Raw genomic sequence first — 26,980 nt, 5'->3', positions numbered from 1 at the left:
GAATATTAAAAAATATTCTAAGAAAATAATCAAGAATATGTACAATATGACAATGTGTTATTTTAATGACAGGGAATGTACAAAAGTTTACAGTATGAGTATACTGTACTATAAGGGGGGGGTCAGTGGGGGTCCCGGGCCGGCTGCAGATGGAAAGAAACTGTTTTCGACACTCCCCTCCTGCCGGAGTGTATGTCTCAAACAGTTTGTGTCTGGGGTGGGAGGGGTCAGCCACAATCTTTCCTGCTCGTCTCAGGGTCCTGGAGGCCTACAGGTCCTGGAGGGATGGTAGATTGCAGCCAATCACCTTCTCTGCGGAGCAAATGATATGCTATAATCTGCCCTTGTCCTTGGCAGTGGGGGCAGCGTACCAGATGGTGATGGAGGTGAGGATGGACTCGATGATGGCGGTGTAGAAGTGCACCATCATCGTCTTTGGCAGGTTGAATTTCTTTAGCTGCCGCAGGAAGTACATCCTCTGCTGGGCTGAGGGAGCTGATGTTTGCAGAAGAAACATTGATAAAACTACTAAATATTGCTTGCTGCAAATAGGTATGAAGCATGTGGACTATTTTTTGGCCAGTCACTTCCTGGAGTATCCATGGAGTCTGGCAACTTCATGGTGAAGACAAGACTCCAGAAAGTTACTGCTCCCAGCTAGCCTGGCACATAACATGCCGTAAAACCACAATATGTCTTTTTTGCTATTTGGTTTTTGTACGGATTAAACAAACAAGATATATAACAGGTTAATCGGTTTAGAGGTGCTGGTAGGTCGATTTAGTTACCTGACAAAGCCAGGCTAGCTGTTTACCCCTGTTTCCCATTTTTAGCTAAGCTAACTGGCTGCTGGCTGTAGCTTCATATTTACCATACACAAATGAGAGTGGTATCAGTAGTCTTATCTAACTCTCGGCAAGAAAGTGACAAAGCATGTTTTCCAAAATGTTGAACTATTCCTTTTAGTTTTTGTGCAACCTGATTTTGTAAATCAGTAGTTTGTAACTAACTAGTTTCAAAGAACTTAGTAATGGTTTTACAAATGCCCTGGTTTGCCAAAATACTTTTTAGATGATAATTATGTATAATAGTACAACAATACATAATATGTCTTGTAAATTTTCTATTTTTTAACTCCAGTGGAGTGCTGCTACTCTAGTCTTTGAAGCTTTTTTTGAGGAGCACTCAACTAGAAGAAGGTTATACAAGGGAATCCTTTGTTTAATGTATTTAATCATTTTGAGTGTGTGATTAAAGTAGACTGAATGTGAGTCCACAGTGTGTATGAAGCCTCATGTGTGCAGCCAGCCAGCCTTGGCAGCAGTGGATTGTAGTCAGTATGACTGTTGCCTCTGTTGGTCCTTTTGGGTCAGCACTTTGTCGGACCACACATATCAAATTAAGAGGCCTCGCAGGAGCCTGGAGCATGTGCAGACCAAAACCAATCATAGCACTGACTGCAAAGGGGTCAAAGTCATTGAGCAAGAGTCAGTGGAAAAAGAATAAGGAGGACATCTGCATCCGAAAGTATGAGGAAATAGTGCATTTGCTGGGGACTATTTCCAGCAGCGGATGAATCCACATGGTGCTGTAGTGAGTGTTTGGGGCAGCAGGACGGTGTGTGTGGGGCTGAGTCAGAATAAACTCCAGTGTGTGTGTTCATGGTGATGAAGGAACACGTCACCCAGTGCAACAGAGCGGCTCACTGATGTGTTTTAATAGTTTCTTGACAACAGTGGAGCTCTGCGGCTCAGAGGAGGAAGATCCATCAGGCTGTGATTCACAATACTTGTTAGTAGATACATTCATTGTTGGTTTGACTCTGCACATAGGATTTGGTGATAATAAGGAAAATATAAATATATAAAATTTAAATATCACTAGACATATCCATTGAGGGGGATTTCTAGTTTTGTCACCTGTCTCTGCTGCAGTGAATGAACATAAACACAGTGATTGCTTGACTGTAGAAAGAGTTGGACGGTACCAACAACATAATGACAATTTAGCAACTGTTACCAGTAGTGAGGCTAAATAGTGTAGATAGTCCTGATGGTGGTGCTACAGGAAAGTGCTCAGTATGAGATTATGAAATATCTTGTACAAGTGGAATTTTTAGCCTTATGTGGCACTAGACTAAAGGTCAGGAGGTCGCTAAAACCATTAGAATTCATCCTCTGGGGACTATGAATATTCATACCAAATCAAATGCCAATGTGGCCTGTAGTTTAATTAACGAATGAATTAAAGGGGCGGCATGGCATGGGGCAAAACACTGAACCCCTGAGTGCTCCTGATGAGCAGTTGGCACATTGCATGGCAGCCTCTGCCATCAGTGTGTGAATGGGTGAATGTTGGCATTTGTTGTAAAGCGCTTTGAGTGGTCGGTAGACTAGAAAGCGCTGTAGAAATGCAGTTCATTTACCATTTCATTCCCATCTTTAAATCCCACCTCTTGTGGGAAAAATTATACATAAATCCATGTTTACATGCTCATAGACAAGCGTGGTGGACAGTCAGATGAGGACATGAAGCTGATACAGGAGTGACCTTTACCTTCATCCTGATCATTGTTGCTCTGGGACTGTCTGTTGTTCAGAGCCTTAATGGGGACGGTTTTGTGTTGTTGATTTAACTCATGTTCATGTATTTGTTTATTAAGGGGGATTAGGTCTCGTCGCTGCTTGGTTTCACTGAGAGCTCCCTCACAGCAGAGCCTTTTCTGCCAAATCTAACTGTATAACCATTCATTCAATTCGTTGACATAAGTGACTGAAACGTAATAAAATGATTAGACTCTCGTTTTTTCAATAATTTTCATTAAGAATGTCTGTTGTAAAAATGAACCAGGTACAATGCAAGACAGAGTACACATCTGAAACCTTAACATGGTCTCTCTCTACCTTCAAAGCATTCTGGCAGTTCAACAGTGTAATTAATACTTCAAAACTTTACATCCAAATTCTTCACAAAAGTCTAATGGTCAAAAATAGCCAATTAGTTTAATTTAGGCAGACCACCCCAAAATGAGTAGGTCTCCCTGTAGGTGGGTAGTAAATAGTTTACTGGAATAATATTCCAGTGAGCTGAAATGATTTAACTTGCACTCAGAGTATTTTTTACATATACTGTGAATTTTTAGGTTTCAAAAAGTGTGATGGTCTGACACAGCTGCTTTAGGCTGCCACCACTCAGAGCTTAATCCCAGCTGCAGAGTCCAGCAGTATCAGACCCCACTTGAACTTGGAGAAAATATGATGATTTCAAGTTTCTTCAAACAGAGTCTAGTGGTCATCACTTTGTCTGAGCCTCATTCTAATATTTTACTCCTCCCTTGCTCTTCTTTTCCTACATCCATCTTTGTCTCACTCTTTTTAATGCCTCCTTCTCTTTAATCTCTCACTTTTTTGTCTGTCTAGTCTATAATGATATCTTGGTGTCGGGGCGTGGAGACTCCTTCTTCATCCGGACCCACTTTGAGTATGAGAAAGAGACTCCACAGAGCCTGGCCTTCAGCCGAGGGGACATCTTCAAGGTGGTGGACACCCTCTATGACGGCAAGCTTGGCAACTGGCTGGCAATCCGTGTTGGCAAGGACAAGCAGCTGCTGGAGAAGGGCATCATCCCCAACAAGAGCAGGTAGGGCCATCAGCTGGTCCACTTTTAACTGGTTCCCCCTTTCCAATGGCCCGCAAAGATACAGAGCTGTTGGAGAGAGAACAGGGAGGCAGTGCGGTGGACCCAGGAGGAGACTATGACAGCAGGCTCTTTACCCTGCCTTCGAATGTGGACATTCAAAACAAGTCGTATAAACTGCTTCATTTGAAGCACACTGAGGCCTTGAGACAGAACGTGTTCTTCCTTCCTAGATGTGAAAGTCTACAAAGGATTACCCATACCATCATCACCACTTCCAAACCCTAGCCTCACAGAGACTAAGGGCTATAATTACAGTTTTTTCCTCTGAAACAGGGTCCAGACATGAATTTTAGATGAGGTCAGACGTACAGAACAGTGCCAGGAAAATACACCAACATAAATATATGTCAATAAGTTGTCCATAAAAGCATCATACATTCAACAGTCCATCATATAACTTAAGTAAAACTGCACTCAACAAGACAGCAAGGTGGCTGGCAAGGTGACATTTAGTGACCAGTGCCACGTTTGCACAACAGGTGTGGAGCCTGGAACCCAGGGCTTCTTTGGTGAAGCAGCTGCTGCAACAGTCCAAAGTTTTGATGCTGTACTGCCTGTGGATGAATGCATATCTCTCCCTCCATTCCTCTTTTTCTCTGCTTTTTTAATTAACTTTCCTTTTACCTTTCCTTTTTTTTTGCAAACTTTACATCTTGTTGCTACCATTAGAAAAAGCATTCGCACTTCTTAGAATTTGACCAGAGTGAATGCACACACAGCAACTGAGAACAGACACAAACACAAGCAAACAGCTCTGTGTACAGTACGTGCATCACGTACTGTACATGTATTGCACATGTTCTACTCTGGATTGATTTGCAGTCTGGCCAGGAGCTCTAAAATATATCAATGAGTACAAAATCATGAATTATATCCTCACATACAGTGTAAATGTTTCCCCACCCAGTCTTCAAATACTCACTGTCCTATACATTTCTTTCAGCCCTGCTGTTGAACCACTGACAGTAGTACATTCGCTGACCGTGTGAACAGTTAAGCAGGTGACAGTTTTAACTTTATCAAAATTCTCTGGATCTGCAGTGAATGAACTTGAATGACTGGGATCCCTGACAAACCTGGTGAGCTTTCAGATAGTGGATCAGATAGGTCTGTCCTGGCCACAGCCAGATATCACATCAGACGTCTGTCCAACCAACCATCCTTCCACTCTTCCTTTCATCTCCTCCATCACCACTCTCTCCTGTCTCATCCACCTTCTTTTTTAAATTTCTTATCTTCTTCTTCGCTGTCTTCACTGTCATCTGACTGCTCTTTCTCCTCCACATTATGCACTCTTTGACTCCTCTTGTCCTCTGAATATCTCTCATTAACAAGCCTTCTTCCAACAGCACAAAATTAGGAAGAAAGATGCACAGCACTGCTGCACTACAGGAACATTACACTAATTGGCCCAAGAAGGTTACTGTAATTACAGGTCCACAGCCCAGAGGCTGAGTAAATCACTGATGTGACAACATGTGTCCCAGTTGTATACTTTGGTATGATTCTTGTGTGTTTTGAGTATACCATACATTCACACTGGGGAAAAAATACTTTAAACAGCCTGCATGCAGAATTTGTTCAAGTAGTAGCTAAGAAAGTAACGTTTATTTCTAAAGCATTTTTCTAAAGGAGATGTCACAAAAGACAAAAGCAGCAGACAGAAGGAAAAAATCCTTCCCAGTCAGTAGAAGGAGGGGTGTGGGTGAGCAGCTTACCCACACAGGTGGGATTCATTTGGTATAATGCTCCTGACCTGAGGGTGATAGTCACATGGTTACCGGTTCACTGAAATACAGTTAATCACCACTGCTCTTTCTCTTCTCCATGTTTACAGATGAAGAGAGTTCTGTGCTCCTATTGGTCAAAATCACTGAACACACCATAGAAGTTGTCAAACTCGGCAAGAGAAGGCAGAAAAATTGTGGCATGCTTGTTTCTTCTTTTGTTTGGTGCTGTATCACTTGTGGTCTCTTGTGACACACTACACAGGATAAAACCAGCAATTGCCACACCTGACACCCTTTATCATTCTCAATGCCCTATGTGGGGTCAGGCCATTATTGGGCTGATATCATATTGTCTGAATTTGATATTAATTTGGTGGAAGAGAAAACAGACAACAAACCCTGAAGAAGACCCCAGAGATGACGTAGGGCTGGTGATGTAGGGCTGCAGCAGATCTCTAATGTAGGCAGGTGCTGGACCATGCAGAGCTCCAAAAGTGATCACAAGAATGTTGAATGGATCCTGAATTTGATGGATACCTTTTAGTGAACTTTGTCAAAAGCTGGACAACTTGTAAGCGATCCAGGAGGGAGTTATATAGTCTAGACAGGATGAAATAAAAGCCTGGATAATCATATCAGCTTGAGACACGATGGGCCTGAGTTAGATGTACTTTAGATTTTTTTTATGCAATTTTTTAAAGGTATATTCATCTAGTTTAAAGAGAAATATAAGAGAGAAATATGCAAAATCAGACTTGCACATTCAGATATTTAGACAGTTCAGATCTGTGAAAAAGAACTAAATTAGTTTCTCTTACATGAACAGTTTGATGCACTACATGTTTTACACATGTAAAACGTGTATGAGAATAATGAATGGATTAGTGACAGGTGTATTTGTCCTGACAGGGCGGAGCAGATGGCCAGTGTCCAGAGCTCTCATAAAGCTGTTGCAGGCGATCGAGCTGACTTCTGGCGGTTGCGAGGCCAACGTTCTGTGAAGAGGAAGGACCTGAGGAAGAGCAGAGAAAACCTGAGCAGTCAGAGCCTGGCCACCCGCTTCCCAGCATACGAACGAGTGGTGCTCCGAGAAGGTGGGTGGAACACCTGCTTTGGATTGATTCTTTGAGGATTGATTCTTTTACACCTGAAGCCTCGTGTTTGTTAACACGATGAGGGATTAGAAAGGACGAACTTTGCAAACCTCCTTAAACTGAGGACATGCTCAATGTTCTTACTGCTATAAGATGGTTGTTTTGGTTTGGTGCTCTTGTTTTGTTGTAAGAACTGAGAAAGACCAATGACTGGTCACAGTCCATTGGCAAATCTCAGATTTGAGATTTGAGACACCTTTTTTTATCCAGGGTCTATTGACTGATAAAAGATGCTCCTTTAAGATCTAGAAATAGGGACCATCTAGATCACAGAGGTGGATTGTATATTGCAATATAGTTGTCCATAGGCTCAACTGTCACCATTATGTGACAGGTGTAAACTTGCTGAGGCATCACATACTCATGAATTGAGTTTTTTCCTGTCCTATGTGATTACTGGCTAGAAGCATGTAGATGGTTTGTTGCATGCATGTTTATCCAGTTTGGGACAATTTTGGCTATTCTGAAGAAATGTTCCACATAGCCACCAACAAGCATTAATGTTGAGCATTGTTGCAGCCAAAAAACGTTTTAGATTTTTAGATTGGAAATACTCAGATTCTCCATGTTTAAAACCCATATTTAGATATCTGTACTTATCCTCTTTAATGTACTACGGAAGCCTCGAGAGGCAAGTGAGGAAAAAAAATTCTGGTGATCCATTTTCTAAGTCTGATCGAAATAGTTTTCTTCCTGTGTTTATGGCTTAAGAATGGTGAAAAAAGGTTTTGCCAGGATAATCTTTCTAAGTTACTTTTTTTTCATCCGTGAAAACAGGTGGGAAAGAAAGTTTTGGCAGGTGAACATTTTTTTGTCTCAGGATCATTTTTCTAAGTGTTTGATGTTGTAATGCTCATTTTGGTGATAAGAGGCTGAAGTGCACCACTACCCCATCTTCAAAATAGGACTAAAAGCATTCATGTTTTCTTCCATGTTCTCTAGATAACTTGCTAACACACAATATACAGTATTTACCTTGTGTTTAGAGTGCATGGAGAAATTAAAACTCACCTGGAAGAAAACATGAATGCTTTTAGTCCTATTTAGAAGATGGGGTCATGGTGCACTTCAGCCTCCAGTGGCTGAAAATAGTATTACAACAACAAACACTTTACAAAATTTCACCTGCCAAAACATTTTTTTTACCTGTTTTCACAGATAAAAAACAAAAACGAACTTAGAAAGATTATCCTGGCAAAACCTTTTTTCCTCACCTGTTAAGTCATAAACATGGGAGAGAAAACTATTTACTTAGAAAATGGATCTGTAATTTTTTTTACTTTTCTGTTTCTTCTCCAAGTGTGTATGTGTTTTTTTAAGTTTTAAGTCTTTATTAATTTATTTTTCAATATTTTTTCTTTTGATTTATGAAATTTGGAAATTCAAATGCTCTGCGTGTTTGTATGAGCTGTGTAATCTAACACAGTAGAAATAAGTTATTTAGTTATATATGTTAAATATGAAGACTTCTGACTTATTGGCATGGCTAATATTATCATCTGATTATAGCTATTCACAGATATATTGTATCGGCAAATATGTTGGCCTATAAGAAACAAGAAATGTCTGTACAGAAATGTCAATGATATGATATGTTTGGGGTCATTTAGAAACTTCCTTATATCACATGTCTGCATGTCTCCATTACTGTTTATTTTTACACTGTCAAATGTCCTGCTCACTACATAGCCTGTTTATGTTAAAAAATGAATATCGACAAGATAAATTGTTATATGATTTTTTTCAAACCCTCAAATATTGATATTGATATCTGCATCAAAAAGTCTAGTATTGGTCAGGTTCTGTTGAAGACCTCTTGACTTTCAGTAGAACAGACTTGTAACAGCGTGTATGTGTGTGTGTTTTAGTGTCCACAGGTCTCCAGAACTGGTCAGCAATATGTAAATGATGTAAATGTTGTAAACTGTGAGCAACACTGTAACAGTGTGTCGTTGCAGCTGGTTTCCGGCGTCCTGTGGTGCTGTTCGGCGCCATCGCTGATGCTGCTAATGAGAAACTGGCCTCTGAGATGCCTGACCTGTTTGTTATTGCCAGTGAGTCTCTACCAGCCTCTTTCTGTCCATGTTTGTGTGTGAAAGTTTTCCTTCCTGAGTGAATAGATGTCCTAGTATTGCTTCTAAATGACCTTTCCATTGTTTCTGTGTTCTCATGTTAGAAACCGAGCCAAAAGACGCCGGCTCTGAGAAGTCCTCAGGAGTGGTTCGCCTGAACACCATCCGACAAATCATCGAGCAGGTACCCGCTCGTGCACACACACACACACAAAATATCAATCTATGTCCAATACATTCATTTTGGGAAAAGAACTATTAAAGTTTATCAATATGTATCCATGAAAAAAACTGCCTGCAGCATACGCTAACCAACTGTGATCTGTGTTTCATTATTGTTATTATTATTTCATTCATTGGTTTAAGTAAACCAACAAGTTACTTTTTGCAAGAGAGACTGGAGAACAAAGGACATATTACTATCCAAGATCCCAGCAGCAGCTGTGGGTGCATTATGAAAAGAAAGTGATAAGTTCCTGTGAGGAATGAGCTAATCTGAGCATAAACCGATTTTACAGGTTTTCAAACATGCAGTCCAGTAGCAGAACATGTATGTGATATGTACAGGCTCATGCACGTTACTCTTAAAGCCGGACTGCTTGGGCTCCAAGCAGTTGGTTTGTAAAAAATATCGATGCGGTTAAAGGAAGCGCATTAAAGAATTTCAAATTAAGGAATAGGGATACAGCTCTATTTGGTAGTAGAAACTTCCAGGCTAGCTGCTGTTCTGCTAGGTTCTGTAACTCAAATCATTTTTTTCATTTAGGTTGTCTAAGATAAATGAGTATCTACACCAGACCTTAATATTAGAAGTTGAAACCTTCATGTTTGAGCTCAAGTTCAAGTTTATTTAATTGTCATTCCATGTCAACCATACATCCTCACAGGGGCAGGTACTAATTTAAAAAAATCCTAAAACATTTAGTGTGCCATTCATTAATTGCTAATGCTGTCTTTCAGTAGAAGTAGTAGTTGTTTTTGGTAGAGGTTTTTCTGCTTCTCATTTGTAAGAGGACGGTCAATTGTTTACCTGTTGACTGTTGATTACATGATGTATCTTGAAGCCTTCCCGCCAAAACACGTGAGTAGATTTGTCAGGCCATTAGTTGTGAAGATCAAGACATAACGTGACTTTTTTATTACCATTTGAGTGCCACCTTTTCCCCCTAAAATTTGGATAAAATAAACACATTCCAGAATGAAGAGAGCCGGTGCGATGTCAGCTGATCCACAGCTCGTCTGGTGAGACAGTGACCTCCATTAACAGTGTTCACCATTACCTTGTGTCCCCGTTCCTCACACCACAAAGGACAAGCACGCCCTGCTGGATGTGACACCCAAGGCAGTGGACACCCTGAACTACACCCAGTGGTACCCCATTGTCATCTTCTTCAACCCAGACAGCAAGCATGGCATCAAGGCCATGAGACAGAGGATCATCCCCAACTCCAACCGCAGCGCCCGCAAACTCTACGAACAGGCCGTCAAACTGAGGAAGACCTGCTCTCACTTATTCACTGGTACAGTCAACACACATACAGAGATTCAGTCAGGTGGAATGTACAGTAGTACTGCTGTAGCTGTAGCTGTATGTTTGCCGTTATTTGAGTGTGTATGCTGAGGTTGGATGGTTTTGTCATCCAGCCACCATTGATCTGAACTCAGCCAACGACGCCTGGTACGGCAGCGTCAAAGACTCCATCAGAGAGCAGCAGATGCAGGCTGTCTGGGTTTCTGACGGCAAGGTAAAAACACACACACACACACACACACACACATACACAGGTTGATCTCTCAGGCTTCCCCTGTGTACTTCCGTCAGGGATAACCAGGGAACTGAATAGAGCATCTTTCAAATTGAACTGACAGGTGTTTCCATTATTTTGTCCACCCCATTTATATACAGTAAATGAGGGTAGGCTAAATAACAGAAACACCTCTCTGTGTAACGCAATACAGTTCAACAGCAGCACAAGCTCCATCCTCCAAAATGATATTATATATGATCCTACAGTTGAATCAACAGGTCTCTAAAACAGTTTCAACACAAACTGAACATTAGAGCCTTCCCGAAGGAGGATTTATGGCAGGACTGTTGGATTAGAATGCATTAGTTTTAGCTGGGTGGACCTAATAAACTGCCAACTGAGTGTATATCATAGTTTGTTCTTATTCAGTCTCGTTAGTCTGTAGTGGACTGACTGCCCTTCTATCGGCCTGTCACCTTCATAGCAGCCACCTGTGTGTGCACTCTGAGCATGCTCACTGTGTGTCTTCCTACTTCCTGCCAGTAGTGCTCTACAGCTCGGCTTTGTTTGTCTTTCTTTCTTCTCTCTTGTTCTTGTGCTATCCGTCTGTCCATCCTTCCTTCCTGTACACCCAAGATCCACCATGTGTCTCTTCTAGCTGGAGGGAGTAGAGAGTGATCTGGACTGCCAGGACATGGAGCGTCTGTCCTTCCTGTCCGCCATGTCTGCCGACTACCTCAGCATGGACAGCCGGCTGACTTCCGACCTGGATGACACCGCCGACGAGGGCGGGGCCTACACCGACAATGAGCCCGATGTGGAGACAATGCACATCTCCGCCATCAGCCGCTCGTCTGAGCCTGTCACAGCTGAGGAGGTCAGAGTCAAACACACACACGCACACACACACACGAAAGCTTCTATACAACTAGTGTGTAATAGAATCAGTTCATCTTTTTAACTATTAAAATGTCTGTTATAACAGACAGAATTAGGAATTATGAATCTGTCTTTAAAAGTAATACTTAAATGTTGGGGATTCGAGAGAAGCTTTTTTACTGAGATTATCTTCAGTTGAAAGAGTTCATTAATATATTTTTATTGACCCCCTGGGCAGTATTGGGAAGTAAAAGTATATTTATAGGAAGGAAAGTATATTTACTCAAGTATTGTGGTACAATTTTGTGGCACTTGAACCTCACTCAAATATAAGTTTCAATATGCTTCAAACAAACTAGTTTGTATGAAGTGTCATCTAAGCAGTTTCTACGTGTTATAAATGGCCACACTCGCAGGGTGAAAACCCTACTATCACAGAGGGGCGTGAAACGCAATGAATCATACAAGTGGGATTAATGCTGCACACTGTCAGACGAAGACATTCATGGTGTTGCACTTGGAACACGAAAAGTGACATATGCTCTCTATGTAAAATATGAATCTGCAAAGTAAGTAGTAACTATGTCTGTCAGATAAATGTAGTGGAGTAAAAGGTACAATATTTTGCTATGAAATAATATATTATTAATAATATTATAAAGAGTACGGTCTAGACCTACTCTATAGAAAAAGCGCAATGAGATAACTTCTGTTATGAATTGGCGCTATATAATTAAAATTGAATTGAATTGAAATAAAGTGGAGTAGAAGGATGAATTACTATAAAATAGTAATACTTTAAAGTACAAGTTTATTAGTAAAGCACCTTTCAACACCAAGGCAATTCAAAGGGCTTTACATAAGACAGAAAAGAAACACTAGACAATATAAAAAGGCATATAAATAGGATTTAAAAATAATGAAATAGAATAGAAGATTTAAAAAAAGAAGAAAACAAGAATAAAAAGTTCAGTGCAAGATATGAAGCCTCAAATGTGTTTTAATAAAGTGTTCTGAATCAGCTGCAGCTGTCTCATCCACTTTTTACACTGATTTTGTCATTCTCTCTGTGGTCTGAGTCTGTAACTACACCAAACATTCAAAGAGGGGCGCTGACTTAAATACACTTCTTTAGTTACTTTCCACCACTGCTTATCAGCCAGGGGCATCAGGCTTTTGCTGTCAAGGTGTCAAGACTGTGGAACAACAGTTCAGCAGAGAACTGTCCCTGTTCCAATTTATCTGAAGCAAGTGTTAAGTTCTATATGATAATATGTATTTGTTGATGGACATGTCAGACATACGCTCTCACAAACACACAGTCTGATAAACACTTCAGTTCTCCAAATGGTGCTGCCATCTGTAGCGCAGACAGGAAAATACAACTCTCTGCAGCTTCTGTACAGCTGTTGTAAAGTTTATCTTTAAAGTCTGTATCTACAATGTATTGTATCAACTTCTATAATGCACTATAGTGCATCAGACAAGTTGTTAACATTCTTATCTGAGCATTTGAAGTTATTCTGTTCACAAACATAATAAACAAACCATACTAGCAACATCTGAGTCACCAGGTTAAGGTACACCTGTGCAATCAAATTTTTTTCCCACCCCCATGTACAAACATGATGCCCACTGATCTGTCCTGTGTACTGTATGGATGTGTACAATGTGTGTGTGTGTGTGTGTGTGTGTGTGTGTGTGTGTGTGTGTGTGTGTAGATCTTGCGCAGGTACAGTCCAGACATCAGGAGTCGCATGAGGAAAATCAGCAGCCGGGAAGTCCTCAGCAGGTCCAGCCCTCCACCGGTCTTCTTACCAGACAACAAGGTGAGGGACACACAGTATATCTGTACAGCAATAATCCGCCTACCTTTGGAAACACTGTTATGGTGTCCTTCAGCAAAGTTAACCGCCCACACCCAACTGTGAGAATTTGCTGCTTTTTTCTGTTTGATATCATTGTGAATCTCTTTGGGTTGTGGACAAAACAAGACATTTGGGCTCTGGGAAGATGGGAAATTTTCCTGACATTTTATACAAAAACAATTAATGCATTAATCAGAAGAATAATCAACAGATGAATCGATAATGAAAATAATAGTCACTATCCATTCATTATCCCAGGTAATTTAACAAAGTGGTAAAAAGTGTATTGCTGTGTGCCAGACCTTTGTTTGAGTTGCGTGCCATCAATTCACAAAACAAAGTCAACAATGAACTACAAGTGAAACCACTGAGAAAAAGAAATACATTTACCTGGTAACACTTAGCCAATAGTTTCCAACTACAAGTATAAAAACAGCAACAATAATTCAATTTGAAAAGGAGTGAACAGAGGTCTTCACATTTGTAATTGTAATTTTGTCTTTGGGGGCATCCTGGTGGATGTGGGGCCCTAAGCAGCTGCTTAGTTCACTTATGCGTCGGGCCAGATCCTCAGCTCAATTTTGGTACGTCTGGAGGAACACATTACATTAAGGTCATGACAAACCAAATGTTTCTTTTCCTGCCTTTAGAAGCAGTGCGCTCTGTGTCACAACAGTCTGACAGGTTGCTGACAGAAGAATGACCAGACTTAATTTCCTTTCTCACATGGCACCTTATATATCACCTGAAATAAGCCAGGTAAAGGCAGATGATGTTAAGATTGATTGTGAGGGATATAATACATGTCATTAACATACTGCCATTGTCCTATGAGAGCCATTTTCCAGTGTAGAGAGCAGTGAACAGCAAGAACACAGTTCAGCTCTATATCTATAGAGGATCACTTCCACTCTCCTCATTCATAATGACAGTTCTATGTTGGATGGCAATCATTCAAAGTGTGTATACACTGTGGGTTGAATAAAACATGTTTTTTTAAGCAGTGTTGCTCATAGTGAACCTGCTAAGAATGATCAGTTCTGCAGTTCTCTTCAGCTCAAAAGAAACCAATCAGACAGACTCAGTCAGAGAGCAGCTGCTGAACATAGCGGAGCATCTAGCAGCTAAAGAGCCAGATGTTTCCCTCAGGAGCTGCTGGAGACCAAAGCAGAGCTAACAGAGAGAGAATTTTGGACTGTAATGATGCTCTGTGTCTGCTGGATGTGTACACAGGCATTTTGTGTGTTTTCTAACATATTTGCCATATCAAGATGATATGTCAGATGTTATCTTTACAGCTATAGCTAACCTAACCCTCCCCCCAAGTGGCCAGAAAAAAATGCAGCTTTAATTAAATTAATTTAAAAAAAGTTCTGTAATGATATCAAAGTCAAAGTGGACAACATGTACACAGAAAGGATTGTCCAGCTTCTGAATAGAATCTGGTTGGTTAGGACTTGAAAAGACGCACACAGTGTGCTGTTTGTGGTTTGAGGTGGTTGCAGTACTGTGCTTTTCAGATGAAGCTCTAGTTTAGGTGCAGTGGGGTCTACCAAAGTGTGTAAGAGTCCAACATCCTCAACTCTTCCATTTCATCATATATCACAAACAAATGTTTTGTTATATATTAATCAGAGATTACATTATTTCTCAGTAGCAAACAGTAAGTACGACAACCTACAGTAATTCTGACTCTAACCTCCACATCCTCCCTGCCAGCTCTTTCCCTCCAACCAATGGAACAAACTGCCCTTTCCTCTGAGGAACAGCCTGATATGGAGAAACCAATCTCACTGTTCAAGTTCGGATTCCTCCAACAGCAGCTCATTGGACTGGATGGGTACCCAAAATTCCCCTCAGTTGTTGGTACATGGTGGTGGGCTTGTGTGTAGCAGTGACCTTCAACCTTAAGCTACGTTCAAGTTTTTCATTCCAACAACACATCGCAGCAGCTGATATAGATCATTAGTTTTCATCTCTATTCAAAACAATAAAAGTTGTTGAGGAGTAGGCTACTTTACTACTTTACGATAACTACTTTTGTTGGATGATGTATTTTCCCAGCAATAATTGCGATAAACGATATTATTGTCATTTTAAAGGCATTTAAAGGGCGTCGCACTCTATCACATTCATTTGCATAAAGCATAGGGGTTGTGTCGGTTGCAGCAACGGAGAGTTAGAGAAATGTCAGTTGATAGAGATATGTCAGCGCGCCCCCACCCCCCCATATACTTATTTATATGTATATGTATTTAATTTAATATATATATTATTATTATCTTATCTGTATATATTCTAATAGCACATTTCTTCTGTCTATGTTTTTATTTTACACTTGCTTTGGCAATGTTAACGTCTGTTTCCCATGCCAATAAAGCCCCACTGAACTGAAGTGAGAAATCTTTAAAACCCTGCTGTTCATTCCGGCATCATGTTGGTGACATTCTATGCACGCATGTAAACACAACGGGCAAAACTGACCGAGGTCATGTCCATATATCGTACAATAAGTTGATAACGGAATTATCGCAACAGGCCTATTGAGGAGCTGCTGTTTGGCTGGAATGAAAACAGTTTAAAGGCAGAATAAGTTGGATTTGTTGGTTGCTGTTTGTAAACACGCAATTCAAAGTTGGCCCCCCGTCCCCAGCTCAGAGCGAGAGAGTCTGCACAGCCCCGCCTATCTGCACACTTCGTTTAGCGCTGTGCCGGAGCTGGAGATACATCTATGACACAGACAGAAAGCAGTGGAGAGAGACAGAGACAGCGGTGTAACCTGCTCGCTACGTTTTTATAGAGTCCGACCTCACAGCCTGCTGTTACTGGCTGGGGGCCACACACTGCTGCCCAAAGGTTGACGGCCAGAAACGTCCCGAACACAGCAAACTAATAGGAAACTAAGAAAATACAGGCAGAGGGCAGCGTCTCTGCACATACAGACGCCGCCACACACTGCTAGTGGGTCAAGTGGTCAAGTGATGATTGAGAGGGATTATTTTTATATGAGTCTATACATTGATTTTTAGGACAATCCTACATATTCTGCCTTTAACTTCAGTTCTGTAATCAACCCTTTTTCTAGTGCTTTACTCTCTCTCATTCTAGTTCTGAGTGTAGCTATAAAGTCTGATCCACAGTGTTGTTTGATCAATCACACATTTTTTTGGTTGGAGGTTTTATACTAGTCAGTTCTGAACCCAGGCTACCACTAAAACAGACCCACTAGCCTTAATGCCCTACTATTCTACTAGATTTAGTCTCGCTCACCCCTCCTACGTGCTATTAGCTAGTGCAAACTGCGAAGACGAGGCGAGACCACACGTCACTCACATTATTATGCAACTTTTATATTAACTGTATTTGTGGAAATGTATCACGTTAATTACTGTATTAACCTAGCCCTGTGAAAAAAGCAACCACTTTAGCACTTGACTGAACTTAGTACTCACTCTCCTACCCCAAAGCCCGCGCCCTGCCCTGAGCAGAAGATCTGACTCGGGCTGCACGACATCACTCACTCACTCACTCAGCCAGTTCCATGTCAGTCAGTAACCGTCCATGAATATTAATTTGTCCCTTTGTCTGTCATTTCTGATTAGCAGACTGTGTTGCTATGGATGCCGTCTGATCATCTATCTATGGGACTGACTTCTGGTCTCGTCTTTTAAGCAGAAAGTTTTTTTAAACCGGAAACAATAAAAATCATTTCATATCAATACAATTATTTCATTTATTTTATAGTACCGATATTTTGTATAAGAGTTATTTTCTTTACCTCATAGTTGGTTTATGTTGTTTAATGCTGCAGTGTGTGTTATTTCTCTTCTGTCCTGTTTTTCAACATCGTCTTTTGTATTGTTTTACACTTGTATTGTTACCACTTTATTGCACAATAAAAAATAACAGATGAGCTACAACTTTAGAGTGTGCGCACTGTAGATTGTGGACTGGCGGCCCAGGTGATGATCCAGGCGCTTGTCATTTCCCGCCTGGACTACTGCAACTCCCTCTTTGCTAGAGCCCCTGCGTCTGCCATCAGACCGCAGCAGCTAATCCAGAATGCTCCTGCCCACCTGGTGTTTTCCCACACCGCTCCTCTTCTCCACTCACTAGTCAGGCCCCCTGTTGTTGCTCACATCCAGTTCAGAACTCTGGTGCTGGCCTTCAGAGCAGTGAAGGGAACTGCTCCTTCCTACCTCCAACCCATGGTCAAACCCTACACCCCAGCCTTCTCTGTTCTGCCTCCACAGTGGTGGAATGAGCTCCCCACTGAAGTCAGGACTGCAGAGTTACTGTCCATCTTCTACAGTGTTAGCACTTGCTTATGTCTCATTTCTAAAAAACAACAAAAAAAGCGTCTCTAAGCATTTGTACTATAGCAGTGAACATGCTTTTAGTTATTTGTTTAAAGGGATACATTCCCAATTTTGGATGATATCTAGCTCTTGCTCCTACATGGTTTGAATGCACTTATTGTAAGTCGCTTCGGACAAAAGTGTCTTCCAAATGAATGTAATGTTCAGGTTAGGTTAGCCTCATTGTGATTGGTCAAGCAGATGTAACATCATATCATCTGTCAGAATTGCGGATAGAAGACACAAAAAATCTCTCAACTTAATGGACATGTCTTTGATGTCGAGGATCAAAAATAAAAAATGCTGTATCTCATGTTCAAGTAGCATGAAAGAAAGATTGTTATCTATCCCACAACCACTGACCTCCAAACAGCACACAGACATGAGATCAGTGCTGCTTTAGCCTTTTTAATGGCATATATATCTGAAACATTCCTTTGTTAAATACAAACAAGAAAGAACCGTGTGCCAAAAACTCACAAGTGTTGCAAAAAGGATGGGCTGGCATATCAAAATACGACTCCACTCCACCAGAAAGTCCAAAAAGTAAAAAAAAGTACATAGGTGAACTTTACTGCATGGTCACTGGTTCTGGAACAGACACAAGCTCTTGTTACATGTCGCACCCCTCTCTATCATCATAGCGGCTGATAAAAACAAGGCAGGATCAGAAGAGACACATTACTGGTGCGCATTTAATCATGTCATTGTATGATGTCCTCTTATTTGCATAAAGGCACTTGATGGAAACACAAACTAATTCACATTTCTTTTAGCTGAAATTCCAGTAATTCTGTAAAATCCTGTAAAATCATGACTCATTGTTCTTACTGCCCCAAGGTGTAGAGGATCTTTGATTAGGTTGATGCACTGATAATGTGGGTACCTATGTACAGTACTCACATCAATCAGAAGTGCCTGAATGCTCTAACATTACTAATATGGAGTGGAGCCTTTGGAATCTGCCATACTGGAAGTCTAGACAACAGGAGCTGCAAACACCTGACTGCACCATACCATACAGCCATACAGCCCTGCCATCTCACTAGCACAGACAGAGGCAGCTAATTCTTCAATTCAATTCAATTTTATTTATATAGCGCCAATTCATAACAGAAGTTATCTCATTGCACTTTTCCTATAGAGCAGTCTAGACCATACTCTTTATAATATTAATTACAGAGACCCAACAAATCCCACCATGAGCAAGCACTTGGCGACGGTGGCAAGGAAAAACTTCCTTTAAGAGGCAGAAACCTTGGACAAAACTAAACTCAGTCGTGGACGGCCATCCGCCGCTGCCACTTTTGGTGTTCTTTTCCCCAGTTTTTGGTCCTCCAGCTCCTCCTAGGAGATCCTGAGGTGTTACTGGGATCACTGGGACAAATAATCCCTTCAACATTTATTGTCATCAAAATCAAGGAAATAAATTAAGACAAGCCCGACAAATCTCCAAAAGTAGATTTTAGCCCTCAGTGGAACCACCTGCGGTGGTAAACCCGGAGAGAATCATGAAAGTAAGGGTGGTCATAGTTGTTTCACTGATTATATTGTCAGTATGGACACCAGTAGGGCTGTCACAATCATCTCACCTCTCACTTTGCTGCACATATATATTTTTTAAATAGCTTGTTCTAAAACTGTGTAGGCCGACCTAATGTAACGAAAAGTTGTTCAAGACAGCTAATTAATGTAGAAGGACGCTTGATTTTATTTTCAAAAGTTAACATGCAACAGGCACGAAGCCATGTTCCCATCCAAGCATGCAAATTTATGCGAATTATCTTATTAGAAAAGCTGGATGGAAGCGTCAGAATTCAACAAAACTTCCACAATATCACTAAAACAGGTTTTACACTTGATTGAGGAGTTTTTTCTTTTGTCCATAAAGAGTTTACATGACAAATAGGTGATGGAAATTCATTTGTCGAATATATAATGATGTAGAGAATATTACATGACAGATTGTTCCGATTACATTGCAGAACAACTCTAAACTGGGTTTAAACATGCTGAAATGAAGCAGCTAAGGACTGTCCGTAAATGATCTACAGCATAACTTTCCCCAGAGATGTCAATCGCGTTTTTTTTTTTTTTTTATCATAAAAGTCAGATTGGGCACTGCAAGTATCTGTTCTGGCTCTAATGCTTCCCCTCCTTGGTCAGGTGAGACTGTCTCTGAGGGATGATCCGGTCCTCCTATCAGGCTCCATCAACCCACACCATCACCACCGTCAACATCACCCTCCAACCCCCAGCTCCAGCCAAAGTTACGATTCTCCCTCCAGCAGCAGCCCTGCCAGCAGCAACAACGACCATCCACTACCCATCTCCCATTCAGCTGCCTCCTCCGGCCCGCTGCCCCCACTTCCGGCTCACCACTTCAACTCCTGTGGTAAACTGCGGCCCCTGGGAGCGCCCCAACCCCCCACTGCGCCCAAGCGCAGCAACTGCGGGAGCACAGCAGAGGCTGCAGTTCACTCACCTGTGGCTCTGCCCAGTGCGACCGTGGCAGCCTGTAGGCAGCAAGAGGTGGCAGCAGAGGACAGCCCTGTGGAGGATCCGTCCATGAAGTCCTTCCTGGGGAAGATCAAGGCCTTCGAGAAGATGGATCACTTTGCCCGAGTCCGAAGGATGCTGGAAGTGCAGGAGGCACAGAATGCCAGGGTGGGCATAGCTCAATGTTCCCATTAGTCATCTGCAGTATCATGAGGTGTATTACACACAATAGAAGTCAGGGAACTTAGTTCTGAAGGATTTTACAGATTGGTCACTTTGCAGATGTACGCCTCTTTTTTAATGGTGCAATCACAATAGCCAGCACTAATTACAAGGTGTGTAAGAACAACAAGAGCATGTTATTGTTTTTCATACAAGTACAGCACACTAGATGGAAAAGAGGTGGGTGAAGTGAAATATAAATCAGATTAGTGTGGTGATTAAACATTATTCTCTTAGTCAGTCATGTTATTTGTTTCATATGCTGTTGTACCAGTTATAGTGGCTTGATGAAAATGGGTCACCAAATGGAGAGCAAACCAATTAAGTGGGAAGAGAGTATTGTTGTCCATGATGTGCAGAGAGTTAAGGCATAAATATATGACATTACATCTAGAAGGATGAGGTCTGGAGCACACTGTTATATAATTAAACCTTTAATAAGGTATGGCAGATTATTAAAGATTTAATAAAAAGAGTACTCCACTACGAAGCCCCCAAAGTCCCAAAAGAGGATATAATTGATACAATGTATTAGATCTATCTTCCAGAAAAACATAGTAACTCCATAGATCCATATCTATAGATTTTATTCATTTTCAAACTTGCAGTCTTAAGCCCCAACTGACGCTGACTAAAGTGACATCACTTGAGGCAGTTTATGGGACATCACACAGCTTCCTCTAGTGACACAAAAGGCTTTAAAAAAAAATTTCACATATGTAGTAGTACTCCCCAAGACCTGGAAACACACATATATGTAAAATCTAATTCCATTTTAACACCAGGTGTTCCAGACCTCATCCTTCCAGGTCTGGGCTCATTTTCATGTCTGTGAGGCACTGATTGGAGCTTCGTGGTCAGCTGATGCTTAGCATGTTTTACTGCAACATATGACAGAAATTGAATTTGTTTGGATACCAGTCATGACAGTCTTTAATCAACTAATCTGTGTTTCCAGTTGGAAATTGCTCAGAAGCACCCAGACATCTATGCTGTTCCTCTGAAGACAGCCAAGCTGGATCACAGTCGCCCACAGCCTATCGGGTAGGCTCACTACTGCCAAACGACTGTTACCAAGCTCTGCTGTGAGTGTGTTTGTCAGCATGTTTGTGTCTCTGCAGTGTTTGCTGACCTCCCAGTTTGCAAGATATAACTGATAGTGCAGCCTGAGAGGCTTTTTTTAGGGACTGTACTACTGTACTTACTATAGTTACTGTAGTTACTATAGTTCTCCTGTACATTGAGGGATTATAAGTGACATTGCAGGTGTACTCACTTTCAGTTTGACCACCTAAAGTGGTTTCTGGTTTCATCTGGTTTGGTTGGTTTGTTTCCAACCTGTCTGATCATCTGACTGCTCGTGTTTCTTGATCCATTGGACTTTGCTTTAGCGCTGTCTCTGTATTCCTAGCAATAGCATTTGTGTTGGGCCTTCTGGAAAACAATCTGTCTGTCTGGACCAAAGTGGTGGACCAACTTTGCCAGATCGCCATAGTGTTGCCAAGGCTAGTGAAGCTCAAGCTAAACTGGAAGTGGGGCAGGACTCAGTGCTGCTTGTGTTTTCTGTGTCCTTCCAGCTCCAGCTCCCATCCTGAACCCCACACTCCTCCATCCTACAAGGAGGGACGTCCCTTCTTCCCCAGCGAAAAGGAGGCAGAGGAGGAGGCAGCGCCGGGATATTACACCGCCAACTCCTACCAGTACCAGGACACCGAACTGTAGGGTCATCACACAGCAGCTGTGCCAGCCCTCAGCTTCCTGGACATACATGTACACATACACTGTATATGCAGTCTATTTACACACTTACCATTCCATTATGCCCTGCACAAGTAAGCTGCTGATTTTGAACTGACTCTTGCTTCTTTGATATTGAGGGAAAAACTTTTTTTTGGTTCAAGGACGTTAAAGCAATCTGTACTATCCATTTGGATAGGAACACACTGTCTTGACTTTACTTTTATGTTGTATTTCATTGTTTCTTTCTTAAGTATCACTTTTAATGGTCAAAACTGAGTGACTAAAACCACTTGTTTTCTTGTCTATGCAACTCTTCAGTTTGTGCACAGCAACTGAAACCTATTGCCACGGGTTTTGCCCTCACAAAAACCTCTACAAACCCCAAAACCCACAATGCGCTTTATCACATCCATCCCCTTCTTTTTTAAGCTCCTATTATTGCCAGCTAAGCTATTGATCAGCAAAGGTTACCTATATATTATTACAAACAGCGTATATATATCTAAAGTCAAGTGTTTATATTCTGTCTTTGCATTCCTTCGTATATATGACAATGCCTGTGTATACATAAAGCATATATCTATATATATTCTATCTAGTAACACTGGAATTTATTACAGTTTTTTAAAGTGCCTTTTACTTTATTAGTCCCATGAGGTTTGGGTTGTCTTTCCTTCACTCCTCAGCCACCCAACCGTACTAAAACCTCTGCTGCTGTCAAGCTTAAAGGGAAACCAGGGAACCAGTGTCACCAAAACCTTAATGCTGCCCCCACACACTGTACTGTCTGCTGTCACATCGTGTGACAAAAAAAACAACAAAAATACAGTACACACATCTGCCATGTTTAAGAAAGAGCAAACACTGTCTGATCTCTAGATTTCAATCAAGAACAATATCAATCTAACACCAGTTTGAAATTAAACCTCTCTCTCTCTCTCTCTCTCTCTCTCTCTCTCAAAACATAAAACGGCAGCAGCAGATGGCCGCCCACCCTGAGTCTGGTTCTGCTTGAGTTTCTGCCTCTTAAAGGAAGTTTTTCCTTGCCACTGTTGCCAAGTGCTTGCTCATGGTGGGATTTGTTGGTTCTCTGTAAATAATATTATAAAGAGCATGGTCTAAACCTGCTCTATAGGAAAAGTGCAATGAGATAACTTCTGTTATGAATTTGGAGCTATATAAATGGAATTTTGAATTGAAATAATGAGAGTTGGTCAAAGTTGCAATCTATAAAGGCCCAGTCACTCCAGCATTATAAATTTCAAGGCAAAATCAATTAATTTCAATGGAATCAGCATAATCAGTGGACTAGCTCGCGGGGGCTAAGTAAATCTGCTCAAATCACTAACACTAACCAATAATGAATTGTCTTGACAGTGCTGATCTCTGAAAGAACGAAGAGAGTTAAAAAAGAAAGCTATCATAGCTTATTAGCTGTGTTGCACTTTTATATAACCTCCTCTGTCACCAGTATAAAATGCTCTACAAAAGATGCATGGATTTTAGACAGTTATGAGACAAAAGTCAATGGTACAAATATCTCTTGAATAAACTATGTAAAACTTTTGTCCCTTTAGAGACCACGCTAACTAGCTTGCTAAATTGAGGTAGCTAGCCAGCTAGCTAGCTCAGGAGAGCTATTGTGACTGACTAGCACCAGCATGGTCAAGCTGGCTAGCAAGTTAGCGGTTTGTGGGTCGCAGGAATTTTTTTTTTTTGTTGTAGCTACACGGTTGGACACATAGGGCAGCAAGGCTGGCACCAAGGCTTACTCACCACTGTCTCGCCAGTTCTCCTAATACATCCATGAGTTAGCTCGCCAGCTACAGTAATTTGCCAGCTAGTCCTGTGAATTGTCACTATGTCACCAAGCTTGTAGCACCACCTATTTTACTAGGATGTGCAATGAATTTTGCTGTGCCTCTTTCTGGTGTCACTGGGTGTTAAGCTTCCTTTTTCTTTTCTTTTTTATCATCTTAGGTGCTCAGCATTCATTGCTGTGCTGTTTTTGCACTGTACCTCCCAGCCAGAAATGATTTGCCAGTCTTAACTGTGTGTCCAGCAGAGTGATGTCTTTTGCTTTGAAATGTTTTCTTGATAGTTGAAGTTTCAGCAGGTTGTGCCCTCTTCTGTCTGTTCAGCCATGATGGCTATCACTGCCTATGCTAACAACTCTGTTAAATGATAAGGTCGGTGATATTCTATATTTTTTTATTGTCAACAAATCCAATGTGCAGATTCAAACCAACAATGAATGCATCCTACTAACAAGTATTGTGTGTGTATCCAAAGCCTGATATATCTTATTCATATGTGCCATAGAGCACCATTGTTGTCCAAAAACTATTAAAAACACTAATACAAATTCTTACTAGAACACCAAATGTGCATTAATCCACTACTTAAAATAGTCCCCAACAGATGCACTATTTCCTGCTGTTTGAGTAAAGTTTGATAAAAACTGAAGGGTTCAGTTGTTTTAGGAATTCACTGAATCTTTTTTAAAAATTCAACTATTTATGAACCATTTTTAAATATTTAAGTCTTCATTAGAAACCAGAAAATATCGAGAGACAGACTAGCTTGGTCTTTTATGTGGTGTTTATTGACAATAAGAAGAATATAGAATAACACCAGCCTCATCTTTTCAAAGCTTTGTCCCATTCAGAACAGCTTCCTATGAAGACTGAATAAGAGGGGCAGGATCAGTCCTCTGAAAATATGGGTGGATGAACTTGCTAGGGGGACCATGGGGGTTGTGCCTAGATTTTGACACAGAACCCCTCTTCAAGACTTCAAGATCAACTAGAAGAGTGCACTCAGTAGAGTGCAGATCTCCACCAGGCCTGGTATGACCAGGTGGAGATCTGATATGGTATGACGTATGAATAACACGCCAATGTCTTAAGTCCTTTCGGGTGTTATCACAACGCCTTTTTTGCTTTTCGCATGTCCTTTCAAACATTTAGTCTCTACTGACTTATACTGTGCAGAAACGGCCTGTCATTTTACATGTGAATGTCATAGAGAAAAAAAATGTCAGGTGACATAGTATGAAGTCCACGTAGGGACGAGGTCGGGCTGGATGGATGGGTCAAACAAACACAGAACTTTCACTGAGGAGACCACTGTTCGTTTCCTGTGTGAAACCAAAAATTAATGTTGACTTATTTTAACTTGTGTACGTAACTTAACGTATGTAGCATAACTTATGTACTTATTTTAACCCAAACCATGATCTTTTCTAAACCTAACCAAGTAGTTTTGGTGCCTAAACCTAACCAAACTGTAACCGTTTCACAACGTTAACCATGTATTTATTATTTTTACCATGACGACGAAGGTTAGCTGACTGTGACGACAAAGGTCACCTGACTATTGTTACCATGACGATGAAGATCACCTGATGAAGGTCACCTGACTTTGTGTTTTACTGCACATCCAAAACTCATAAAATTCACCATCTCTAACGGTGTTAAATGACATGCGAAAGGTCCTTAAAAGTGGCATGCTATTTATACGCCGTCACATGATATCACATTGGTCAGGGGGCCTGTGGGTGGGGAACAGGGAGTGCAGGGCAGGCTGTGCGTCCAGCATGTATGCATGAGAATAGTGGAATGAAGGGGAGACAATATGCAGGTTACATTATCAAGGTGTAACCAGAGTAAATAGGCTTTATGGAGATGGACAATTCCAAAACACCAGCGATATAAAATGTCAATTTTAAAGTGAAAATGCCAACAACGGACGTTGTCCCTAGCGGAAACAAGATTCCAAACTGAAGCAGTTGTTGATCACTTGCAGCCCACTACCAGCCGGTTAAGAGGAGGAGGTTAAGGAGTCAGCAGTCTATGGCGGTATAAAACAGAGTCAATAAAATAGGTTTTTCAACAATTGTGAATCGCTGCAACCACGAGAAGTCTTTGAGCATACATGCATAAATATGCACAAAAATATCAGGCCGATGGGTCCAGTAGTATGCGAGATTAGATGTGGACAGATACACACACACACACACACACACACGACCAAACAGATAATGGATGGATAATAATGGATTATAAAGCAAGACCCACCAATTTTCGCAGTAAGTTTTCAGGGCCCCTAGGGTAGTAGTTCCCTTAGCTAGGTTGGTAACCCAGCCTTGTCTGAAGGACACTCCTTTATGGGCTGTGTCCTTCCAATGGGGAAGGCTCTGAATTGAGACACAGCTTCTTTTATATTCCAAACAAACCACAGACATTACACAAGTGACTTCCTGTATGCTAGCAGACATTTCCCTACACAAACCTACCAGACATTGAGAACAGCAAAAGTAAAATCTTTAATGGCTCAGTCATTAAGGAAAACGTGATAGTCTAATTCTGAAGCCACATTTGCTAACCCACGGAGATGGGGTCCCAGCTTTGAGTGGGAGTGTGTGTTCTTACTGGGTCTTGGTGTCTGTGGTGGAGGCACTCAGCTGTCCTTGGTCTGGGCTCCACCATCATTGTGAATGAATGGTGTCCCACATGTTTCAAATATGCTTGATTGTATATCTCAGTTCACTCTTTACCTCCACACATGAATTACAAAGTGCTTACTGTCAGAATCCAAGTGCTAATGAGTATACTATAATGTGTCACGGCAGAGGGTTATCTTACAAATGAGATGGAGAGAATAAGAAAAATGACTGGACTGTGTCTGCTGAGTTTTTCCAGTTTTCACCTTAAAACACCAAATAAAACAAAAAGTCTTAAACGTGTAATGAATGTACTGTGATCATTTTGACAAACAGGGATTTCATAACTACCCAAATGATTAGTCTATGTCATACAACTGAAACCTCATATTAGCTTCAGATGAACTTCAGAATACATTTTCACACAAGGACTGTGTATGCCCCCCATCTTCTTACAGTAAGTCAATCTACGAAGTCATTACTTCACTTACTGTACTGTTACTGTACTTACTGTACAGCGATGCACAGTGGCTGGTGGCTCTGAGAAAGGACCACAGCAACCTCCCT

At 41.2% G+C, this 26,980-nt stretch overlaps 1 protein-coding gene across 2 annotated transcripts in view; it reads left to right on the top strand.

Moving 5' to 3' along the window:
* Nucleotides 1-23,008, top strand: part of LOC122876891 (tight junction protein ZO-2-like) — a 113,304-nt gene extending 90,296 nt beyond the window's left edge. For both annotated transcript variants that reach the window (XM_044197790.1, XM_044197791.1), the window contains 11 exons: nt 3,420-3,639; nt 6,339-6,523; nt 8,542-8,637; nt 8,760-8,839; nt 9,965-10,175; nt 10,300-10,400; nt 11,062-11,280; nt 13,004-13,111; nt 19,675-20,175; nt 21,188-21,273; nt 21,807-23,008. In XM_044197790.1, the coding sequence (XP_044053725.1) occupies nt 3,420-3,639; nt 6,339-6,523; nt 8,542-8,637; nt 8,760-8,839; nt 9,965-10,175; nt 10,300-10,400; nt 11,062-11,280; nt 13,004-13,111; nt 19,675-20,175; nt 21,188-21,273; nt 21,807-21,951 (1,952 nt within the window). In that variant the 3' untranslated portion in view covers nt 21,952-23,008. The remainder of the gene's footprint in view (nt 1-3,419; nt 3,640-6,338; nt 6,524-8,541; nt 8,638-8,759; nt 8,840-9,964; nt 10,176-10,299; nt 10,401-11,061; nt 11,281-13,003; nt 13,112-19,674; nt 20,176-21,187; nt 21,274-21,806) is intronic.
* The last annotated feature ends 3,972 nt before the right edge of the window (nt 23,009-26,980 follow it).

This window comes from Siniperca chuatsi, linkage group LG5 (genome assembly GCF_020085105.1).
Source record: "Siniperca chuatsi isolate FFG_IHB_CAS linkage group LG5, ASM2008510v1, whole genome shotgun sequence".
In the NCBI taxonomy this organism is placed as follows: domain Eukaryota; kingdom Metazoa; phylum Chordata; class Actinopteri; order Centrarchiformes; family Sinipercidae; genus Siniperca; species Siniperca chuatsi.
The sequence above is the reverse complement of the archived record's forward strand: the minus strand, read 5'-3'. Positions and strand labels throughout refer to the sequence as shown.